This window comes from Psammomys obesus, unplaced genomic scaffold (genome assembly GCF_907164565.1).
Source record: "Psammomys obesus unplaced genomic scaffold, mPsaObe1.curated_primary_1811, whole genome shotgun sequence".
NCBI classification, from domain to species: Eukaryota; Metazoa; Chordata; class Mammalia; order Rodentia; family Muridae; genus Psammomys; species Psammomys obesus.
Genome location: NW_026585580.1, coordinates 63,870 through 82,276, shown reverse-complemented (window position 1 = coordinate 82,276; position 18,407 = coordinate 63,870). Strand labels below are relative to the sequence as shown.

The 18,407-nt window shown below is 42.3% G+C and overlaps 1 protein-coding gene across 1 annotated transcript; it reads left to right on the top strand.

The window, feature by feature from the left end:
* The first annotated feature begins 715 nt into the window (after window positions 1–715).
* Il17f (interleukin 17F) lies at window positions 716–6,962 on the top strand. The gene is made up of 3 exons (XM_055608342.1): window positions 716–742; window positions 5,118–5,341; window positions 6,725–6,962. The coding sequence occupies exons 1-3, from the start codon at window positions 716–718 to the stop codon at window positions 6,960–6,962; spliced, it is 489 nt and encodes a 162-aa protein (XP_055464317.1).
* Window positions 6,963–18,407: the final 11,445 nt, after the last annotated feature.

Genomic DNA, 18,407 nt, shown 5'->3' with positions numbered 1-18,407 from the left:
TTTTTTTTTTACAAGTCTACACACTGCACAAGAGCATTTAAAGTCTTCCATTTCCTAATTCATTTCAGCTAACAGAAATGGTCCTCAATCACAGATAGCCAAGATAATAGCCACATATACTGTGTGAATGGTGATTTGTTAAGCACAGTAGGGGTCTTGTCATAGTTTAGAGAAACCACAAAACTACCTGGGGATGTAATTTCTGATTCCCCCACTGACATCAGTCATTTCTTTCATTTTATTTCCCCATCTACAGTGTTTAAAACCAAGGCGTGGTAAGGATGACTTACCCGATTTCAATCATGGATTGATTCTATTGTGTGACCTGAAAATAGAACCCACAGTGCGTGACAAGGGTGCTGATGATTTGTGGGAGAATTAAAGATTGTGACCGTAATCTGTGACTTGGTTCATGTCTGTAGTAAAGGTAATGGGAGTGGAAGTGGGGAGTAGAAGGAAAGGAAGATCTGATCCATTTTTCGTCATCCCCCTTCAGGGTCCCCCTTTGATTCCCCTTCAGGAAGTGGAGTAGAAAAAAAAACCTGCATTCGTCAGTCACTCTGGGTCAACCACAACTTACAGACAGTAAGGAGGTCAGTGGAAACAGGGACAGTGATTGCTATAAAACTGACAGGTGCTGTCAATGACATACCAGTGGGGACATACTCAGAAGAAAGTGCTTCCTGAGCAAAGCAGCAGCCAGCAAGAAACAAGCATGAAAGGCCCCTGCGAGACAGCCATGGTGAGTGGTGCTGATAGCCCTAGGAGGGTTAACTGTGTCTAGGCTTTAAAGCACAGGTAGATTTCTAAGGCTTTGAACATTTGTGGACTCTTGTGAATTAGTTCTTTAAAAAAGTGAAGTTAAACCTAATTTTTATTTGTCTGGTGGAGAAAAAGAAAAAAAATCCCACCAATAACAGAAAAGTTACAAGGGGAAGAAAGCATATGATCTTACCGGATAGATTTTGCTCAGGTGGGTTTGTGGGTGTTTCTGGCATCATAAGTGACTGCCATGGTCTCTCTTATCTACTGTCTACAGCCTAAAACAAGAGCCTGCCACGTATATACATATATAATACACACACATATATGTATACATACATATATCCAAAGAATAGATATATCTGTAATATCACAATATATACAATATACATTACTATTAACATATGTCCCAAGGAAGCAGGGAACCCAGTTTGGTTCTTCCAAGTCTACAGTAGTACTTTGAGTGGAGGAAGTAGACCCACTCAGTGTTAAACTTTTGGACAGCTCCTGGAGAAGTATTTCTTGTCTTTGATAACTGGTTGATTAATTAATTTGCATGGTCTCATTTCTTCTTGAAGCTAGTGGGATGTCAGTGTCATAGAATTCTAGTCCTCACTCCTTAGACCTGGAACCATGCCTGTCACATGGAACTAGACTTAGGAGATCGCAGCGCTGTTACTGGTTTTGGTAGTCCACCGATTTTCCTTGTATAAACCTTGCAACTTAAAAGAGCATAGCTTTTACGAATGGCTCATGCTTTCTGACAATGATACTTAATTAATTACTAGTATGTTGTTTTAGTGAGTACAACAAGCCACCAAAGTACAGCACTGAGGGACTCAAGGCTTTGAGAGTCAGAAAAATCTGGCTTTGCTACCTGCTAAGTGTGGAATTTGGGAATTAGTCATCATCCTTCGTGAATTTTAATTTTCTCACCTGTGCAACGTCATAATTATGGTGTCTCCTTCACAGCATTTTGGGGGAAGGGATTCATATATCTATATGAATCTATACTTGTAAGGTAGACCATTTAAGCTTAGTTTTTTTAGTTAATTTGGACACTAATTTGCTCTAAGCAGTAAATGTAGAAAAGAGCATAGAGATATTAATTCTTAATATTATTGTTTATGCTTTTTGAGATAAGATCTTCCTGTGTGGCCCACGATAGTCTTGAGTCCGCTCGGTGGGCTCAAACTGGTCTGGAACTGTCCAGCTTTTTTGCTTTCCTCTCTGGAGTGATGGAATTAAAGGTGTGTGCCACCAAGCCCGGCTCGGTGTTAATATTATTACCTCTCATAATCTCATCAACCCACAGAAATAGATAATGAACATTTTCCCCATTACACAATGCAAAAGAGCTCAGTCATTTGTTTTTTGTTTGCTGTTATTTGATACTGTGGTGCAGATCTGAGACCTGAAGCTGGGTGTTCTGGCTCCCAACAGTCAAAGGCTTCCCTGTGGATGATCGAGAGGCAACATTCTCAACCTAACACCACTGTATCCAAGCAAATCCTTTGGCTACTTTAATGCTACAAACCATTCCTGTTTCTTTGTGGGTGTAGCATTGAGATAGGATTGAGTTAGGAGGGGCAAGCAGAGAGGACACACTCTGTGGGTAACTGAGGTAAATTTAGATGGAGTGTGGGGCTGACCAGGTTCTGTAGCCCATTCCTGTGTGGGGAGTTTACAGACTACAGGGAAAGGTAGGGGCAAGCGTGTAGATGCTCTCTCAGCTGAGCTCACACTGGAGTAATGTACAAAGCTAAGCCAAGAAGGTTCACATTCTACAACCGACCACCTTCAGCTTCAGTATTCTCCCACTGGTTTCCCATTCTACAGGGTGAGGACCGTATATCTCGATTAGCCTGCTTTAAAGGTGCCATATATGAACTCAAGCCTGGCAAACACTCCTAACTTCCATAGGGAGAAGTATTGCTAGGATAGTTCTCCAGACTCCGCACCAGCCTTATCAGAGCTCCAAAACGCTAACAACAATGTTGGCATGAAGCAAGCTGTGATTTGCTGCTAGCACCTGATTTCCTGACTAAGGCCATGTGGTTTTCAATAGCACTGTCTTTCTGATGCAGTGAACAGGGTGTTTAGAATTCTTGGCTCCTGTAAGAAGACACAGCTAAGATTAATGTGGAGAATAGTAGTAATGACCTTCAGTGGCTAAGACTGAGCGTTGCCATGGAAGGCGGAGCTGTAGACTGGCACAAAGGGGATGGGGAGCTCTGCCAAGCTGTTTATTGCCTCTCAGACATAAGTCCTTCACCTAGCTGATCAGATAATTAAAATGAGTTCTGTCTACTTCACAGGGCAGCTTTCAGAATCTAGTATTTAAAGAGGTGTGAAAATGTTTTCTAAAATATCCCATGAATATTAAGAAAAACAATGTTAGGGCCATGGTAGTTGTCTTAGCTACTTTTCTATTGCTATGATAAAACACCATGATCAAGGCAACATATACAAAGAACGTGTTCAACTTGGGGCTTACAGTTTCCTACGGCTAAACTCCATGATCACTGTGGCTGCATGCGGGCAGGCATGGTGCTAGAGCAGTAGCTGAGAGCTCACATCCTGAGACATGTCCCTGAGGTAGAAAGAGCTAACTGGGAATGACATACGAGTTTTGAAACCTCAGAGCCCACTCCAGGGGCACACCTCCCCCAACAAGACCATGTGTCCTGATCCTTCCCAAGCAATTCCACCAACTGGGGATTCATATATTCAAACATGAGCCTAATGGGGGTGGGGGTGGATTCTCATTCAAACCACCATAACAGTTACCGCTAATCACGTAACCCCAAGCTATAGTGACTTTCAGTCTTGATAATTAAAATTAGAAGTGAGCTAATGAACCTGATATACCAAAGGAAAGAGAGGATTCAAAGGAGAAATTTCCTTAAGAAACCTAAAGAAGTGGTTGATAGATATGACTGTGTTTTCTACACTTCAGAGCACTTGTGAGACCTCATTCCACATCCACTCATGCGAAGTGCAATGTCAGTCGACGCCTGTTGTTATCTGCATCAAATCCTTACCTCATGCTTACAGGGCTTTTTGGGATTTATATGGATGTAGGAACCAAGTCACGGTGGGCCGAGTCCTGGAATTGAGTTATGGACCCCAGATAGTCCATGACTCTAGAGATAATGCCCCAGACCATAACACTGTGGCCTCAAGGACTTGTTGAATGAATGAAAGATTGTGGAGGTGAAGGCATATTCCGGCTGATTATCTGGATGCAAATCTGTCTCATCCTGCATCATGCTTTCAACTTATCATCAGTGATCTTAGTACAGCAGGTTGACACTTTCTGTTTGTTCTGGGCATTTCTTGCCTCCAGTATGTATAAAATATAAGGCAGGGATTTTCATCCAACTTGCATAATCACTTTCCCTACTAACACAGTGTAAACCCGAACAACGGAGCCCAGAAATGAAAAGCTCAGCTTTAGCTCTTCTGCCTTATGCTGGGCTTGTCCGTCACCAGTAACAGTGAACAGGGATTGTGCTGTGGGCAAAGGAGGCTTGCAAAAAGGGGAAGGTGTTGAGGTTTTAGTTATTCTTCTGGTTTGATCTTCACTGAGAACTTTCTCTGGGTGTTTTTGCCACACCAGTTAAAGTGATCGCAGTGTAAGTATAGAAAAATGCATATTCCAGAGCTAAAAGAAATGGGTTCTACGCTCTGTTGTTGTGCTCCATTAGTGTCTGGGCCTTTCAATTAGCTTGGATAATTGGAAGCTTGCTGTGGTTGGTTTTGCATAATCTTTTACTCAATGAGCATAGCTTAACTATATTGCTTAATTTAACTGTGCTGCCCTGTTCATTCATTTACTTATCCATTCTTTCATTCATTCAGAAAGTTTTTTTTTTTTTTTTTTTTTTGGAACACTCTTGCTATGTACATTCTCTTACAGGAAGTTTTACTCAAACAGTTTTAAGTCTGATAAGAACACAAATACTGCATGTTTAGAGAACATAAAAATGCTTCTTGAGTGATAAATTATAAAATAATTATTATTTAGTGTTGATAAAAAAAAAACGGTTCTATCCAAACTACATATGAATGGGGTCTTGACTGTGTGATGGGATTTGGAGGGATATCTTGGAGAAAGGCTTTGTGGAATATAAGGCTAGAGATAAAGTCAAGAGGGCTTTAATTACCAGATTTTCTGTTTTGTACCCTGATAACATCAGATTTGAGGGTTTCCATTGTCAGTGATGACCTGGCATGATCTTATCATAAAAAGAAAGAAACCTTGACCCCATAAAGTGACTCTACATACAGAGTTCAGTTAACATTACACACCATCAGGGCACTAACCTGAGGCAATCTTGTCTATTTTCTAGGTCAAGTCCCTGCTACTGTTGATGTTGGGTCTTCTTGCCATCCTGAGTGGTGCAGCTGCTCGTAAGAACCCCAAAACAGGGGTTACTGCCTCCCGGAAGGCTGGGAATTGCCCTCCTCTGGACGATAATAGTGTGAGAGTTGACATTCGTATCTTCAATCAAAACCAGGGCATTTCTGCTCCACATGACTTCCAGAACCGCTCCAGCTCCCCGTGGGATTACAAGTGAGTCAAGGAAGATACATATTCCACTGAAGAATATGCCAGACAAGGTGTAATGGTGCATGCCTTTAGTCTCAGCACTTAGGAGGCAGAGTCAGATCTCTGAGTGCAAGGCCAGCCTGGTCTACATACTGAGTTCCAGGACAGCCAGAGCTACATAGTGAAACCCTGCCTTGAAAAAACAAAACAAAACCAAAAAAAAAAAAAAAAAAAAAAAAAAAAAAAAATTAAAAAAAAATGCTAAAATTTTTTTAATTTAAAACCCTTTTTTTTTTGAAAATTCAGGACCCAAAGTCACCTTTTTTTTTTTTTTTTTTAATGAGATAGAGGTTTCACTTTGTAGCTCAGTTTGCTCTGAAATTTACCAGGTAGCTCAGGCTACCCTCACATCCATGGTTATCCTTCTGCCTCAGCCTTCTGAGTTCTGGGATGTAGGCATGAGCTATTATGGCTGGCTTCACATTCATTTCCTCCAATGGAAGTTTCACCTTTCCCAGGAACTCAGCTTTTTTCCTGCTTTCTTGCCTTGGTTCACCTTTGTTGTTGAATGCCTCAATATTTTTTAGCTTGCACTGTTATCACTGAGTAAGGAGAAGTGGAAACGAGGAGTCAGTTTAGGAATCTACTCAGCTTAGACATTATTCTCTGAGTGGTGAAGGTAAGGATGGATGTGGAAGAAAAGTCAGCCAGGGAAGCAGAGGTCAGCCGAACAGGACGGAGAGCCTTGTAATTTTGCCTTAAGATTTAGGTCCTGGGAACAATCAGAACCCACCTACACCCTTCAAATACCCCCATTAAAACAGATTCCAGGGAAAATGCCATGATCTGGGGCTGCTGCATAGCTCCCCTCTTGACAGGTTTGGGCACTGTGACAAACTGGCTTGGCTGCCTGTCTCCAGGCAGAGGGGAGTATCCGGAGAGAACTAGAGAGAGGCTTTGGAGTCATGGATCTCTGTGGCTTTGATTTTCCTTTCGAAGCAGTGAGTTTTATGGACTACCTACTGGGAGATGTGATGTGCATCTCTGCTAAAGGACGGCTAATGACCGGAATAATAACAGCACGAATACAGCGTAGACCTACGATTAACTGAACCCTAGCATCATTCACGGGGTTACTTTACATGCTCTTATGCTACGTGATATCCCCAACAGTCCTCTGAGAAGATGATATGCGAGAAACCCCGTTTTATAGTGGAGACACCTGAGGCTCAGGAAGTTACTTAACAGCTAGAGCTTGGTCCAAGAATCCAGAGCCTGTGCTGCTTCCTGTTATAACTCAGAACCATCCCTGAGGGGAACACCCAGAGATGCCGAAACCCTTCTCTCTTCCTCTACCTGGCCTTAACACCCTGCTTTTATCCCCCACCCCCTTTTTTTTTCCTTCAGCATCACCCGAGACCCCCACCGCTTCCCCTCAGAGATTGCTGAGGCCCAGTGCAGATACTCAGGCTGCATCAATGCCCAGGGGCAAGAAGACAGCTCCATGAACTCCGTTGCCATCCAGCAAGAAATCCTTGTCCTTCGGCGGGAGCCCCAGGGCTGTTCTAACTCCTTCAGGTTGGAGAAGATGCTGGTAAAAGTTGGCTGCACCTGTGTCACCCCCATTGTCCACCACGCTGCCTGACAAAGCTGCACACCAAACTCAGTTGAAGAAGCCGAGGAAAAGCCTGTCTCTATCCAGCGCTCTAAAGCCTGATCTTTCTGCTTCCTACTTAGTAAGATGTGCCTGGCATTCCTGAAGCTTTGTATTAGATATAGTGTTAACTTTCCAGCATGCTTTAGAATCGTTACCAGTCCTGATATGTTAAACTCCTGAAAATGAAGGAGACTTTAGGGATCCTTGGCCCAGTCTCTTGGTGTTACATGATGACTAACTATATTTCCTGCCAATACTGTCACTTTGATTTGGTATCATTCTTGTAGAGTTCAATGAAATGCTCATATTTCTGATAGAAATGAAAGAAATGTAATTCGAATTTATGGAAAGGGGTCATATTGGGGGGGGTGGGGATTTGGCAAGGATGGGACAAACATCTGGTATGTGTGTCCTTAGAAAAATTTGTTAAGTATAAATGAGGTTGGCCTAAACTATTATGTATTTATGTTTGTAGGGGAATTATACATATATTTATGACCTATTGACTATATAAAAATTTAGTAGAAAATTAAGATATCCTTTAATTATGAAATAAAATATTTTTAAATTAAAAAATATTTGAAGTATGTGCTGGTTAGTTTTTGTTAGCTTGATACCACCTTGAGTCAGCTGGCATGGTCTCTGGGCATGTCGGTGTGGCGTTCTTTTGATTAATGATTATTGTGGGAGGACCCCGCCCAGCGGGGATGGTTCTCAGTTGTATAAGAAAGCAGGCTGGGCAGGCCATGGAGAGTAAGCTAATGCACAGCAGTCCTTCATCGTATCTGCCTCAGGTCCTGCCCTGAGTTCCTGCCACAACTTCTCATGATGGATGGTAACTCAAACACCAAGCGATTCCTTTCCCCTCCAACTCATTTTTGCTCATGTTATTCAGGATGGCAACATAGACACAAACTAAGACAAAGTATTCAGCTTGAACTCCAAGGCTTTATAGCCCTAAATATTTTGAAATTCTTTAAGTGTGTCATTGTTTTTTTTATATCTCCTCCTCAGAGCACTAGTGTTAGAGTTTTTGTTATTTCTGGAATTGGGGTTCAGTTACACTTACGTGGAGAGTTAAGGGAAATGATGCAAACAGAATTCAACTATGGGGGCAATATGTTACTCTTCCACCTTTCTGGACACATTATGTTACAAAGCAAACATTTGCTGGCCACTGTACTAGCCACTGGAGGTATAAAGTGGAGGAAGATATACATAGAAGGGCCAGAGTGTTGGCAGCAGCTATCTCGAGAATCCTGTCATTTGGGTCGTGTGGTTCCTTTGCCTTCTTCTATGACTTCTGGACTCTATGGAGCCATCAGGAATCTTTTGTTAGATGCGTATGTTACTTGGAGACACACAGCATGCAGATCCCAGTCTCTGGAGAAACTCTGTGTCTTCCTGTCTTCCTTGTCTGGATATGGCACAGCACATCTCCCTTTCACTGCCACCATGCCACCGGCTTTAAAAACATCCACGTTGCTGCTGCATTCCAGGTATCCAGAAGTCTCTGCATTCCAGAGAGGAAGTGGAATGTGAGGTCTTTCTCCTGTCTGGGATTTGGTTTTGGTTTGGGCAGGTAACAGGCGGGATGGTTGGCCAGGCTCCCTTCACTTATTCACAAATGAAGTGTGCTACAGACTCATTGCCTAATGACCCACCTGTGCCTAGTTCTGTGTGCTGATTGCAGGAGTGAGGAAGCCTGGTTAGTTACCAAGATAACTCTGGTGATATCAAGAGATCTGAATTCTGAGGGTCAGGTGAAGGTCAGAGAGAAGGAGATTCCCCTTGATGGTAGTCTCACATCATTAGGGTCAAATAGACCACTGCAGCCACTGTTTTACTTCCCTCATTTATGACTATAGCCTGGAGGAATTAGTTGACTTGTGCAAGGTCACTCAAGCAGTTACTGACAGGAACAGGTCCACAGGCTCCATGTTCAAGACCTTGGCATCTGGTTTTCCAGCACTGCCATACTGTGTCTAATAAAGATCTGTGTCAGTCATTTCTCTGTATGGATGGACTAGCATTGGCCATGGGAGAGACCACATCCTCTTTGGTCTCCAAACGCATTGCTCACAGAGCCCCCAAGGGCTGAGCAAACTTGCCTTCTAGGCTTGTGGCTAACTCTGGCTGCCATCAGGAAACTGCACATCTTCTTCTACTCACGAGGTGTCACACTGCACCCATGTGTTCTTGGATTCCTTAGCAAAGATAGGAGAGAAAGAAATGGCTGCTTTATGGATACACCTGTTTGCTCAGGGGATGCAAGAAGCCATGGAGCAGAATGAGCAGGCTGCTCTCGTCGGCTTTGCCAAGCTGTCTAAGAGGCAGAAGGAGCCCATTTGCCTGAAGATAGAGACTGAGTTGAATGGTTTATGCTTTGAATAGAGGGTTTCCTTAATAGTGTGTGGAGAGATTTCTGCACAGGAACTTGAGAACACATAGCTATTTCTTTTCCTTCCCTCTCATCCTGAAATGCATTGCTTCTTTTCCAAATTACACCATGGATTACAATGGACTTCAGTGTTGGGTACAGGGGCTACCTCTGCTTTTGTTATTTGTTGTTATTAGGTTAAGGGCACGGGGTAGAGGAGAAGAAAGATTACTTTTCCTCTAAGCTCAGACCTTTGTAGATAACTAAATATAAAAGAAAAATAAAGAACTGTGTGTGAGCTGGGGGTGCAACTCAGTTGTTGCCTAGCATGCAGGAAACTGAGCATGGTATATAACTGTAATCCCAGCACTCAGGAGGTAGATGTAGGAGGATCAGAAGTTCAAGCTCCAGAACAGAGCTTATATGAGACATTGAAGAAGTAAGAGCCAGAGGACAGGATACCTGCTTCAAGATGGTGTCTTCTAGACGCAACAGAGAGGCTGCATCCAGGAAGTCTTAAGAATATGGCTGCCTAAACAAGACCTGCAGAGCAACACTCACTGCCATGACAATATGGATAGAGAAAACTTTACAAGGCCCACCCCTATGTGAGGAGCTATAAGCAGCCAATGACTACTGAGAGAACAAGAATTGGTTTTCTCCATGAGTCCCTCTGAGAGGTGGTTCAAACCCAAGTGGTCATCTCTATAAACAATATACACAGGAGCAACCCTAAATGGTTCAGTAGATTTTCAGAGGGGAAAGAGAGGGCTGGAAATGATGTAAATACCGTACCCATGCATGAAATTCTCAAAAAAAAATAATTAAAATAAAAAATTAGATAATGCTTATAGCTATTTTAGTGTCTTAAAAACAAACAAAAAAAATTACGAGCTATGTAAGTCAGACAGAAGATTCTCCTTCCCCTCTCTTATCTTGTGTGTTAAAACTCCATGCACTTATGTTTCCACATCAGTGGGTTACCTTGGACAATTTACTTCTCTTCGTCTAACTTTTCTGAACTATAAAATGGGATGAGAATAGTGTCTCTCTCTGAAGTTTGGTAGACAGATTAAAAAATTCTGAAAAGTAAAACATTCGAAGTAGGTCCCAGCCACAACAGGGCGTTACTAGGATTGCTAGGTGTGTGGACTGTGGTTCTTGTTTTCAAAGGTAAGTGAATCAATGCATTAAGCAAAGGTATGTTTACAAGTTATCACAGAGTACATAGAATTCTGCATGTGCTGGGTTACTTCTGTGGTTTTCTTCTGTGCTGTTTGTAGTTAACACACCACAGTCCTTTTTATGGCCTGAGGGTTAGGCCCAGACTTTGTAGTGGTGACAATACCAGAAGTCCCATAACGATGTCTCACAACCGCATTCTCATGGCCGTGAGGCTTGTGAGAGGGCTCAGTGGGTTAAGGCACTTGCTACTTCAGGGCTATGGAAAAACCAGCTCTGGGGGTTGGGGGTGTGGGCTACCCTGGAAACTTGTGTGTGCTGAAGGTTAGAGTTCGTGCTCCGTGTGGCTGTGCCCTAGAAGGGGATGCTGTACTCACATAAAGTGCTTAGTATTTTAAAGATACTAATCCCCCAGGCCAGAGCTCCTCTAGATTCTAGGTATGCTGACTCCACACTACTGGTTTCTCACCACCGAAGAAGACAGAAACCTCAGATGTCATGTAGACCACTTGTCAAATGCCTGATTGCCTTCTGTGGTCACCTGAAACCCAAAGTGAGATCTCTGGAGAAACCAATGCTTGCTTCAGTCTCTTGCTGTTGGCTATGTCTGCACACACACACACCCATCTTTGGGATCTTATATTTGAAAATAAATTCCAAATAAAATTAAGTATAGAAGAAAATCAATCTTTTCTTTTGGATCCCTCTTGATTAGCTTATTAACATCTGTTAAATGTTATTATTTGTATTCCAGGATTTGCGTGAATTACTAACGGGCTGCAATTGTTAAAGGGAATGAGTTTTATTGAGCAGAACAATGTTGCAAGCATTCCTACTGTATAGTAGGATTGCCATTGTTCTTAGTAGTAGCAGAATGCTTTGTAATGTAAGCTGATGCTTGCTTGGTCATCAAAATAGAATAATCTTCAAACTCTCATTACCCTGTTTAGTCATCACAATAATTTTGTAAAGGAGGAAATATTAAGCAGTTTTTACAGATTCAGGGCTGGGTTTGTCTATTCAGTGTATGGGAAAGACCTAAGTGAACTATCTTGCTCCTCTTACTTTAGTTGATTTTTTTTTTTTTTAAAAAATAAAACTTATTAATTTTAGAGTTTTCACAGCCCAGAAATACATTATTGATTTCCCACTGGCTTAGTTGTAGAGGCTGCTGATTGCAGCCAATGAACAGATGAGAGGCTGATGTCTTGAGAATCCCCCCCCCCCATCCCAGCCTCCACAGGAAAGTTGGCTCCCTGACCCCGTATTGCCATGGGTGATCTCGGAAAAGGGAGTTGTTAGCTAATTGCTAGCAGTTTGTTAACTACTTCCAAAGGAACTTGGAAGACTTGGGTCATAGATTTTTCTAGTCAGTAACTGCTTCAGAATCCCAAACACCTGGTGACACAAGTAATAACAGCTCCTGCACCTGACGAGCACAGCACCGGACACTCAACTACCCAAGCCAATCTGGTAGGCCCTCCGCAGCTTCTTACAGAAGCCGCATACCTGTTAGAGACATCGGCCATCTTCAGTCTGGGGCATTCCGCCTGCTAGTTCATGGCTATGTAGAAAAGAGCCCTGGGGATAGGGAGCAGCCTTGGATGCTTGTGTGTGATGAAGGCTCCTATAATTTATTCTTTTTCTGATGTGTGTATGTATGTGTGTGTGTGTATTTATTTCTGATTACCAGCTCTCTTATCTTCTATCTTCCTCCCACCAGTATTGCTCATCTCATCTTCCCTACTAGTTCATTTTCCACATCTTATCTTTTTGTTTTGTATTCCATTAAGTTTATTCAGGGCTGTCTGTGTGACCACAGGATTGTAACTATGAGACCATCCTGGCTATATAACTGAAGACATGCTTGTCCCTCCTCCAGAACATATCAGTTGTTTACACTTCAGAAGGGAGGAGTGGGGCATATGTACCCCTTTTCTCTCTATAGTTCACTGTTGACAGGCCCTGTCTTGTTCAGGCCCATTGTAGGCATCAGCTGGTGCTATGAAATAATTATTGCATTGATGTATCATTTCCAGGAGATAGAATTTCATGGTTTTTTTTCAATGTATTCTGACTCACATGTTAGTATATATACATTTTAAAATTTTTTTATTTTATGTACATTGGAGTGAAGGTGTCAGGTCTCTTGGAACTGTAGTTACAGAAAGTTGTGAGCTGCCATGTGGGTGCTGGCAATTGAACTCGGGTCCTTTGGAAGAGCAGCCAGTGCTCTTAACTACTGAGCCATCTCTCCAGGACCCATGTTAGTATATTTTTAAAACTCTATTTTATTTACATTTCTTATGCCTCTTCCTCCCTTCTACACCCCAATCCCTTCCAACACCCGGTCACTGGGTAGGAGGAAAGAAGGTTAGTGGGAAGAAGGGGTGTAGTTTTCCCTTCTGCTTAGGGTTGTCAGGTTCCTCGGGGCAAGTCCAATCCTCATTTCAGAGAAACAGGCATTTCTCTGACTTTTTCTCTTCACAGAATCAACAGCAACCAGTAGCAGCAGGGGAAAGCACCAACAGCCTTCTTCTTTCTCGGATCTCCCTTTCTCTCTCTGGACTCTGGCCTTTATTCCCTCTCTGAGTCCTCAGAATTAAACTACCTAAAGCTGGCAAAGAGGCCCTCTCAGTGTCTGCACGAGGCAAATAGTTTGCTGCAGTGGACAATATGAATCAGTCCTGTATCCCACACCTGGGATTAAAACAAAAACATGTTTACATATCATAAACCAAAACTTCCACAACATTCACACATTCTTTTTGCTTATTCTTCCGTATCATTCCATAAGCCTTAGATGGAATGTTATGTAGAAGTCTGGGCACTCAGCTGTCACTTATTCTCGGCACCTGAGTAGCCATTCATCCTTGCATTTGCTGATATCGTTTGTGAAGGGAAGTCTCTGATTAACTCTGAAAGCAGCATTTGTCTTTGGGTATAAACATAAATATTTAGAAGGCACCATGGTACCATGTCAGTTTAGCCACCCTAGGGCTGAAAGCCCCAAACCCTCAACCATGGGTTTTTAACAAGTTGACAGGACCAGGCATGGGTTCTTTTTTTGTGGAATGGCCCTCAAAACCAGGGAGCGCTTGCTTGATTTCCTTCATAACAGTTGTGCCACTGTCACACCAGGGGGCGAATCTTGCCTGACAAGTCAGCATCGTAGTTGTAGGGTTTCCATCTAGGTAAGGCAGCTGATGCTGTTTATTGCCTGGCAGGCTGAACTACACCTTCTGTCACTGTGAAATCTGGGCAGTAGGGAGAAAGTTGACACCCCAGTTCCAGTGTAGTGTAATATTTATATATATAAATAATTGGATCTCAGCAATGGTGGACAATAAGAGTAACAGAAACTGTTAATCAAATGTAGAGGCACCATGTAGCAGAAAATCTTTGTTAGCTATTATCTCAGATGAGGATTAATGTGTAGAATACATAAAGAACTAAAACAAATACAAGACCCAAACAAAAACAAACAAATAAACAGAAACCAAACACAAAGGAAACAAACAATCCAATTTTAAAAAATGGGCCACAGGTCTGAACAGAGAATTCTCAATAGAATACATACAAATGGATAATAAACATTTTTAAATGTGGTCAATAGCCTTAGCCATTTAAATGCAATTTAAAGTACTTTGAGATTCCACCTCATCCCAGTCAGGATAGCTACCATAAATAAACAAACAAACAAACAAATAAATAAATAAATAAATAAAAAATAAAAAATAAATAAATAAATAACACATGGTGGAAAAAATGTGGGGAAAGAAGAATCCTTATTCACCGCTGGTGAGAATGTGAACTGGTATAGCCACTACAGAAATCAGGATGGAGGTTCAGAGAAAGAGAGAGAGAGAGAGACAGACAGACAGACAGACTGAGACACACACACACACACACACGGGGAGAGAGAGAGAGAGAGAGAGAGAGAGAGAGAGAGAGAGAGAGAACTACTATAGCTAAGCACTCCAGGGCATATACCCTAAGGACTCTGGATTGTACTACTGAGATTTTGCTCAATAGTATTTATTGCTGTTTTATCCACAATAGCCAGGAAATGGACTCAGTCTGTGTGTCTATCAGTTGATGAATGGATAATGACAGTGTGCCACACACACAAAAGAATCTTACTCGTCTGTAAAAACTACAAAATATGAGAGCCAGAAAGGTACATCCTTTATGGCTGAATTAATGCTGCACCTAACAGCCATGAGTTATTAAACAAAATCCCAGGGGCAGATATGGGATCTCTCTCTATGAGTTGTTGGACAGGGGGACCACATAGGTTCCCAGTGCAATACAGGACGTCCCCATTCCTCTCTCTCTTTTCTTTTGCATGCCAGACTTTTCTTTTTGAGTCATTAGCTTTTTTTGAGTGGTTAGCAATGGATGTGGGCATATAATTACTGAACCAGCCTGTTCCCAGGATTCCAAGAACAACTGCCCAGATGAACTTTTCCTGATTTTTTAAAACCAAAACATGACAGTGAGTTTTGCATCAGGAAATTTCTAGTTGATCCAACACACGATGATATTATCCACGTCAACAGAATAGTTGTTTTTGAGTGTAGTGTCCTATCCCTGTACTTCTTGTTCAAAACGACTCGTTTTTGTTGTTGTTAATTATGCGTATGTGTGTTAACTATGGGTATGCGAGCGTGACTGTGGGTGCTTGTAGAAGCCATCGGTTCTCCAGGAGCTGGAGTTGCAGGTGACCGAGACTCCCCTGAAACGGGTGGTGGGAACTAAACTCTTGTCCTCTGCAAGTCAACTCTCTGATCCAGTTCTCTAGCCTCTAGTCCAGCATTTTTACTTCTTGTTTTCTAAACAGTCTTTCAACCATAAAACTGTGAGTCCAGTATGTGTTTGTGTGTCTGTGTGTTTTGCCCAGAGAACAAATGTAGAGCCTTACACATTCTGCTCTACCACTGAGCTGTATCTCCAGCCTTAGAGATGTTATCCTATCATCCACCAGGAACTGATCACAGAACATTTATATCTTTGTAGTTTTGTCCACCACAGCTACAATTAGAAGCACACAAGTGCATAGGGGTCCTGCAATAAGTAACAATGTACAACAGTATAAAAGACTGAAAGGTGAAAAATGCACTTACCGTCTGCAGAGATGCAGCACTGCTCACAGGCTAAATGACCTTTGGGAGGACCTTTCGCAAAGGGCAGTTGAATCCACAGGGACCTTAGCTACCCAAAATGTTCTGCTTCATTTGTATGATCAAAGAATCCAAATGTGTACATTTCTCGATACAGAAAAAAGAGAAGGTTTCACGTTACCCTTATGCCAGGCAGAAATGCTTGCCTTTTGGAAATCCTGAAGTCAGACACAGCCAAGCCCTGGGCTTTACTTACTTATTAGCAGTCCATTGGCCTTGCAGTACATTGCAGTGCCCTTGGAATATGGTGGTAATCTGACCAATGTGTTCAGTTTGTTATAGCGCCATGTGCATGAATTTCTTCTTTGAAAAGCATTTGTGCACAATGGATTATATTATCCTCCCAATAAATAGTCCCCAAAGATAGCTACATTCTAAAATGTGTACCTGAGTATGAAAAAGGGGAATTGAGGATATGAATTAGAATATATTAAAGATTTTGATATTGAGAGATTATCCTGAGTTATCTGCACGAGTCCTCAATGTGACCTCAAGTGTCCTTGAGACAGGCACGATGATTGACAGAGAGAAGGAAACCTGAGGAAAACACAGGCTGCAACATGGTTGGCTTTGAAGATGGAGGAAGTCACCACAAGCCACAGAACTGGAAGACCGAAGCTTCATGCTATCTTTTATTTTATTTTTCACTGTTTTTGTTTGTTTCTCAGTGCTGGAGATTGAACCCGGGGCCTTAAAACTCTTTAGCGTTCTAGCCTGACTGCCACTTCAGACGCTTACACGGTCAAGCCTGTTCCTCAAAGACCCCAAGGAAGCATGGCACCAATGATAAGGAGTTTGGTCCAGTGAACAGTTTGGGAGCAAATGTATGCTGTTTAATCTGCTGCAGCTCTGGTTGGAAGCCAGTGAAGTACTTTGTGTACCCAAGTGCCCTGTCATCTCTGCTCATCCTTAGACTGCTATGAAACTTGCTATGTAAGGATGACCTTGAATTTACCGTTTTTGTTTGTTTTTTTGAGGCAGGGCTTCTTTTGGTAGCTTTGGCTATACTAGAATTAACTCTGTAGACCAGGATGGCCTGGTTTACTCACAGAGATCTACCTGCCCCTGTCTCCTGAGTGCTGGGATTAAAGGCATGTGCTAACACCACCTGAATGGTAACCTTGGGACCTTCTGATCTTCTCTGTCTCTGCCTCCTAAGTGCTGAAATTATAAGTGTTCATCACCGTGCTGGCTTTTATGTGGTGCTAGAGAATGCAACCAGGGGTTTGTGCATGAAAAGCAAATACTCCACCAACTGAGCCATACCCCAGCCATCTTCTTTGGAAAGTTTTCTTGCTGGAGTAATTCTTCCTCAATTTGGGTTGATGATTAGCTTAAGCATGCAGTTTCTGGCTGGAAGAGAAAGCACCCTTCTGGACACATTAGTCATTATCCATCTATTTGTAATCTCTGATTTTGGTCCATTGCTGCACAATATTAACCAGTGTCCATGTGTTCAGGTGGTCATTCAATGCTCTTAGTTTCTTATAGGTGATTTTCTTTATTTAGTCGTCAGTGCAGCTGAATACTGTCTTAGAAGACAGCAGGCAGTGCAGGTTGGGAAATATTTCTGACTCACCCTTGTGGTAGGTTCTGAAAGGAGGCAGTAAGGATGCTGTTTCAATTTGAGTGCTTCATGCTCTGTGTGGGAGATGGTGAAGAGCATTCTGGGACCCGCTGTTGGCCTCTCACCATCTGCCTGAAATAGGCCACGTTTTACAGTAACCTCAGGGGAAGGAAGCTGGTGTTTGTAGAGTGCTCCTTCCACAAACATAAACCAAGATGCCTGACCTACATTGTTAGGCCTCCAAAATGACCTTCACTGTAGTAGAACTTCAAGGTTAAGTACATAAAAATAGACATTGCATGGCAACAGTACTTAATACATGGAGGGTTTGGAATCCATGGTGTCATCCACCTTTGAATTTTCCAACATGAAGTCAATAAAGCAGCAGGGCTGAGTGGGTAGTTATACGCCTGTGCGAGCAGCTGTTTCATATCTTTGGGACACTCTGTCTGCATTTGCCCAGTCTTTCACTGTTTACTCTCTGGTGAACAGTGAAAGGCAAAAGAGACCACCTTCTAAGTGTTGGGATTTGTGGAACTCCAGCAGGAAACTCTGCTTGCGGAGGTTGTCCTTGTGTTCTGCTGAAATGCTCTCTTTGAAAGCATCACTTTCAACAAGTATTGAAAAACACACTTTTCCAGGGGGTAATTTATCACCCGGGAAAGGTAGGTTTAATTTTCTAGGCCTTGGATAGACACTTTGCTCTTAGGGTTGGAGAGATCATACAATAGTTAAGAACATTTGTTGCTTTTCAGAGGACCTAGCTTTAATTCTGGAACTCATGATTAGCAGCTGATCACAGACTATAACTCAAGCCCCAGGGGAATCAAAGGCACCTTCAGACTTCTGGGGGTACCTGCATACGTGTGTATATACATATAATTTAAAAATTGTATCTTAAAAAACCCTCTATATGGTGAGATTCAATTTGTTGTGACCTAGAGATCAATAAGGAAATATTGTTAACCCTTATGCTCATGGTCTAGAAAGGCAGGCAGAAGATGATAGTATCTGGCAGCTAGGATCACCATGTTGAAACGAATACATAAACACTGGATAAGAAGTTGCTCTCCTCTATCCCATGAGGATTTCTGCATGAATCTTATCTCTCTTAGAGTCTC

Excerpts from the sequence above, each read along its gene's own strand:
- Il17f (XM_055608342.1), top strand. The coding sequence starts at position 716 with ATGAAAGGCCCCTGCGAGACAGCCATG. Across the intron at positions 743-5,117 it reads GCCCCTGCGAGACAGCCATG|GTCAAGTCCCTGCTACTGTT; the intron begins GTGAGTGGTGCT and ends TCTATTTTCTAG. Across the intron at positions 5,342-6,724 it reads AGCTCCCCGTGGGATTACAA|CATCACCCGAGACCCCCACC; the intron begins GTGAGTCAAGGA and ends TTTTTCCTTCAG.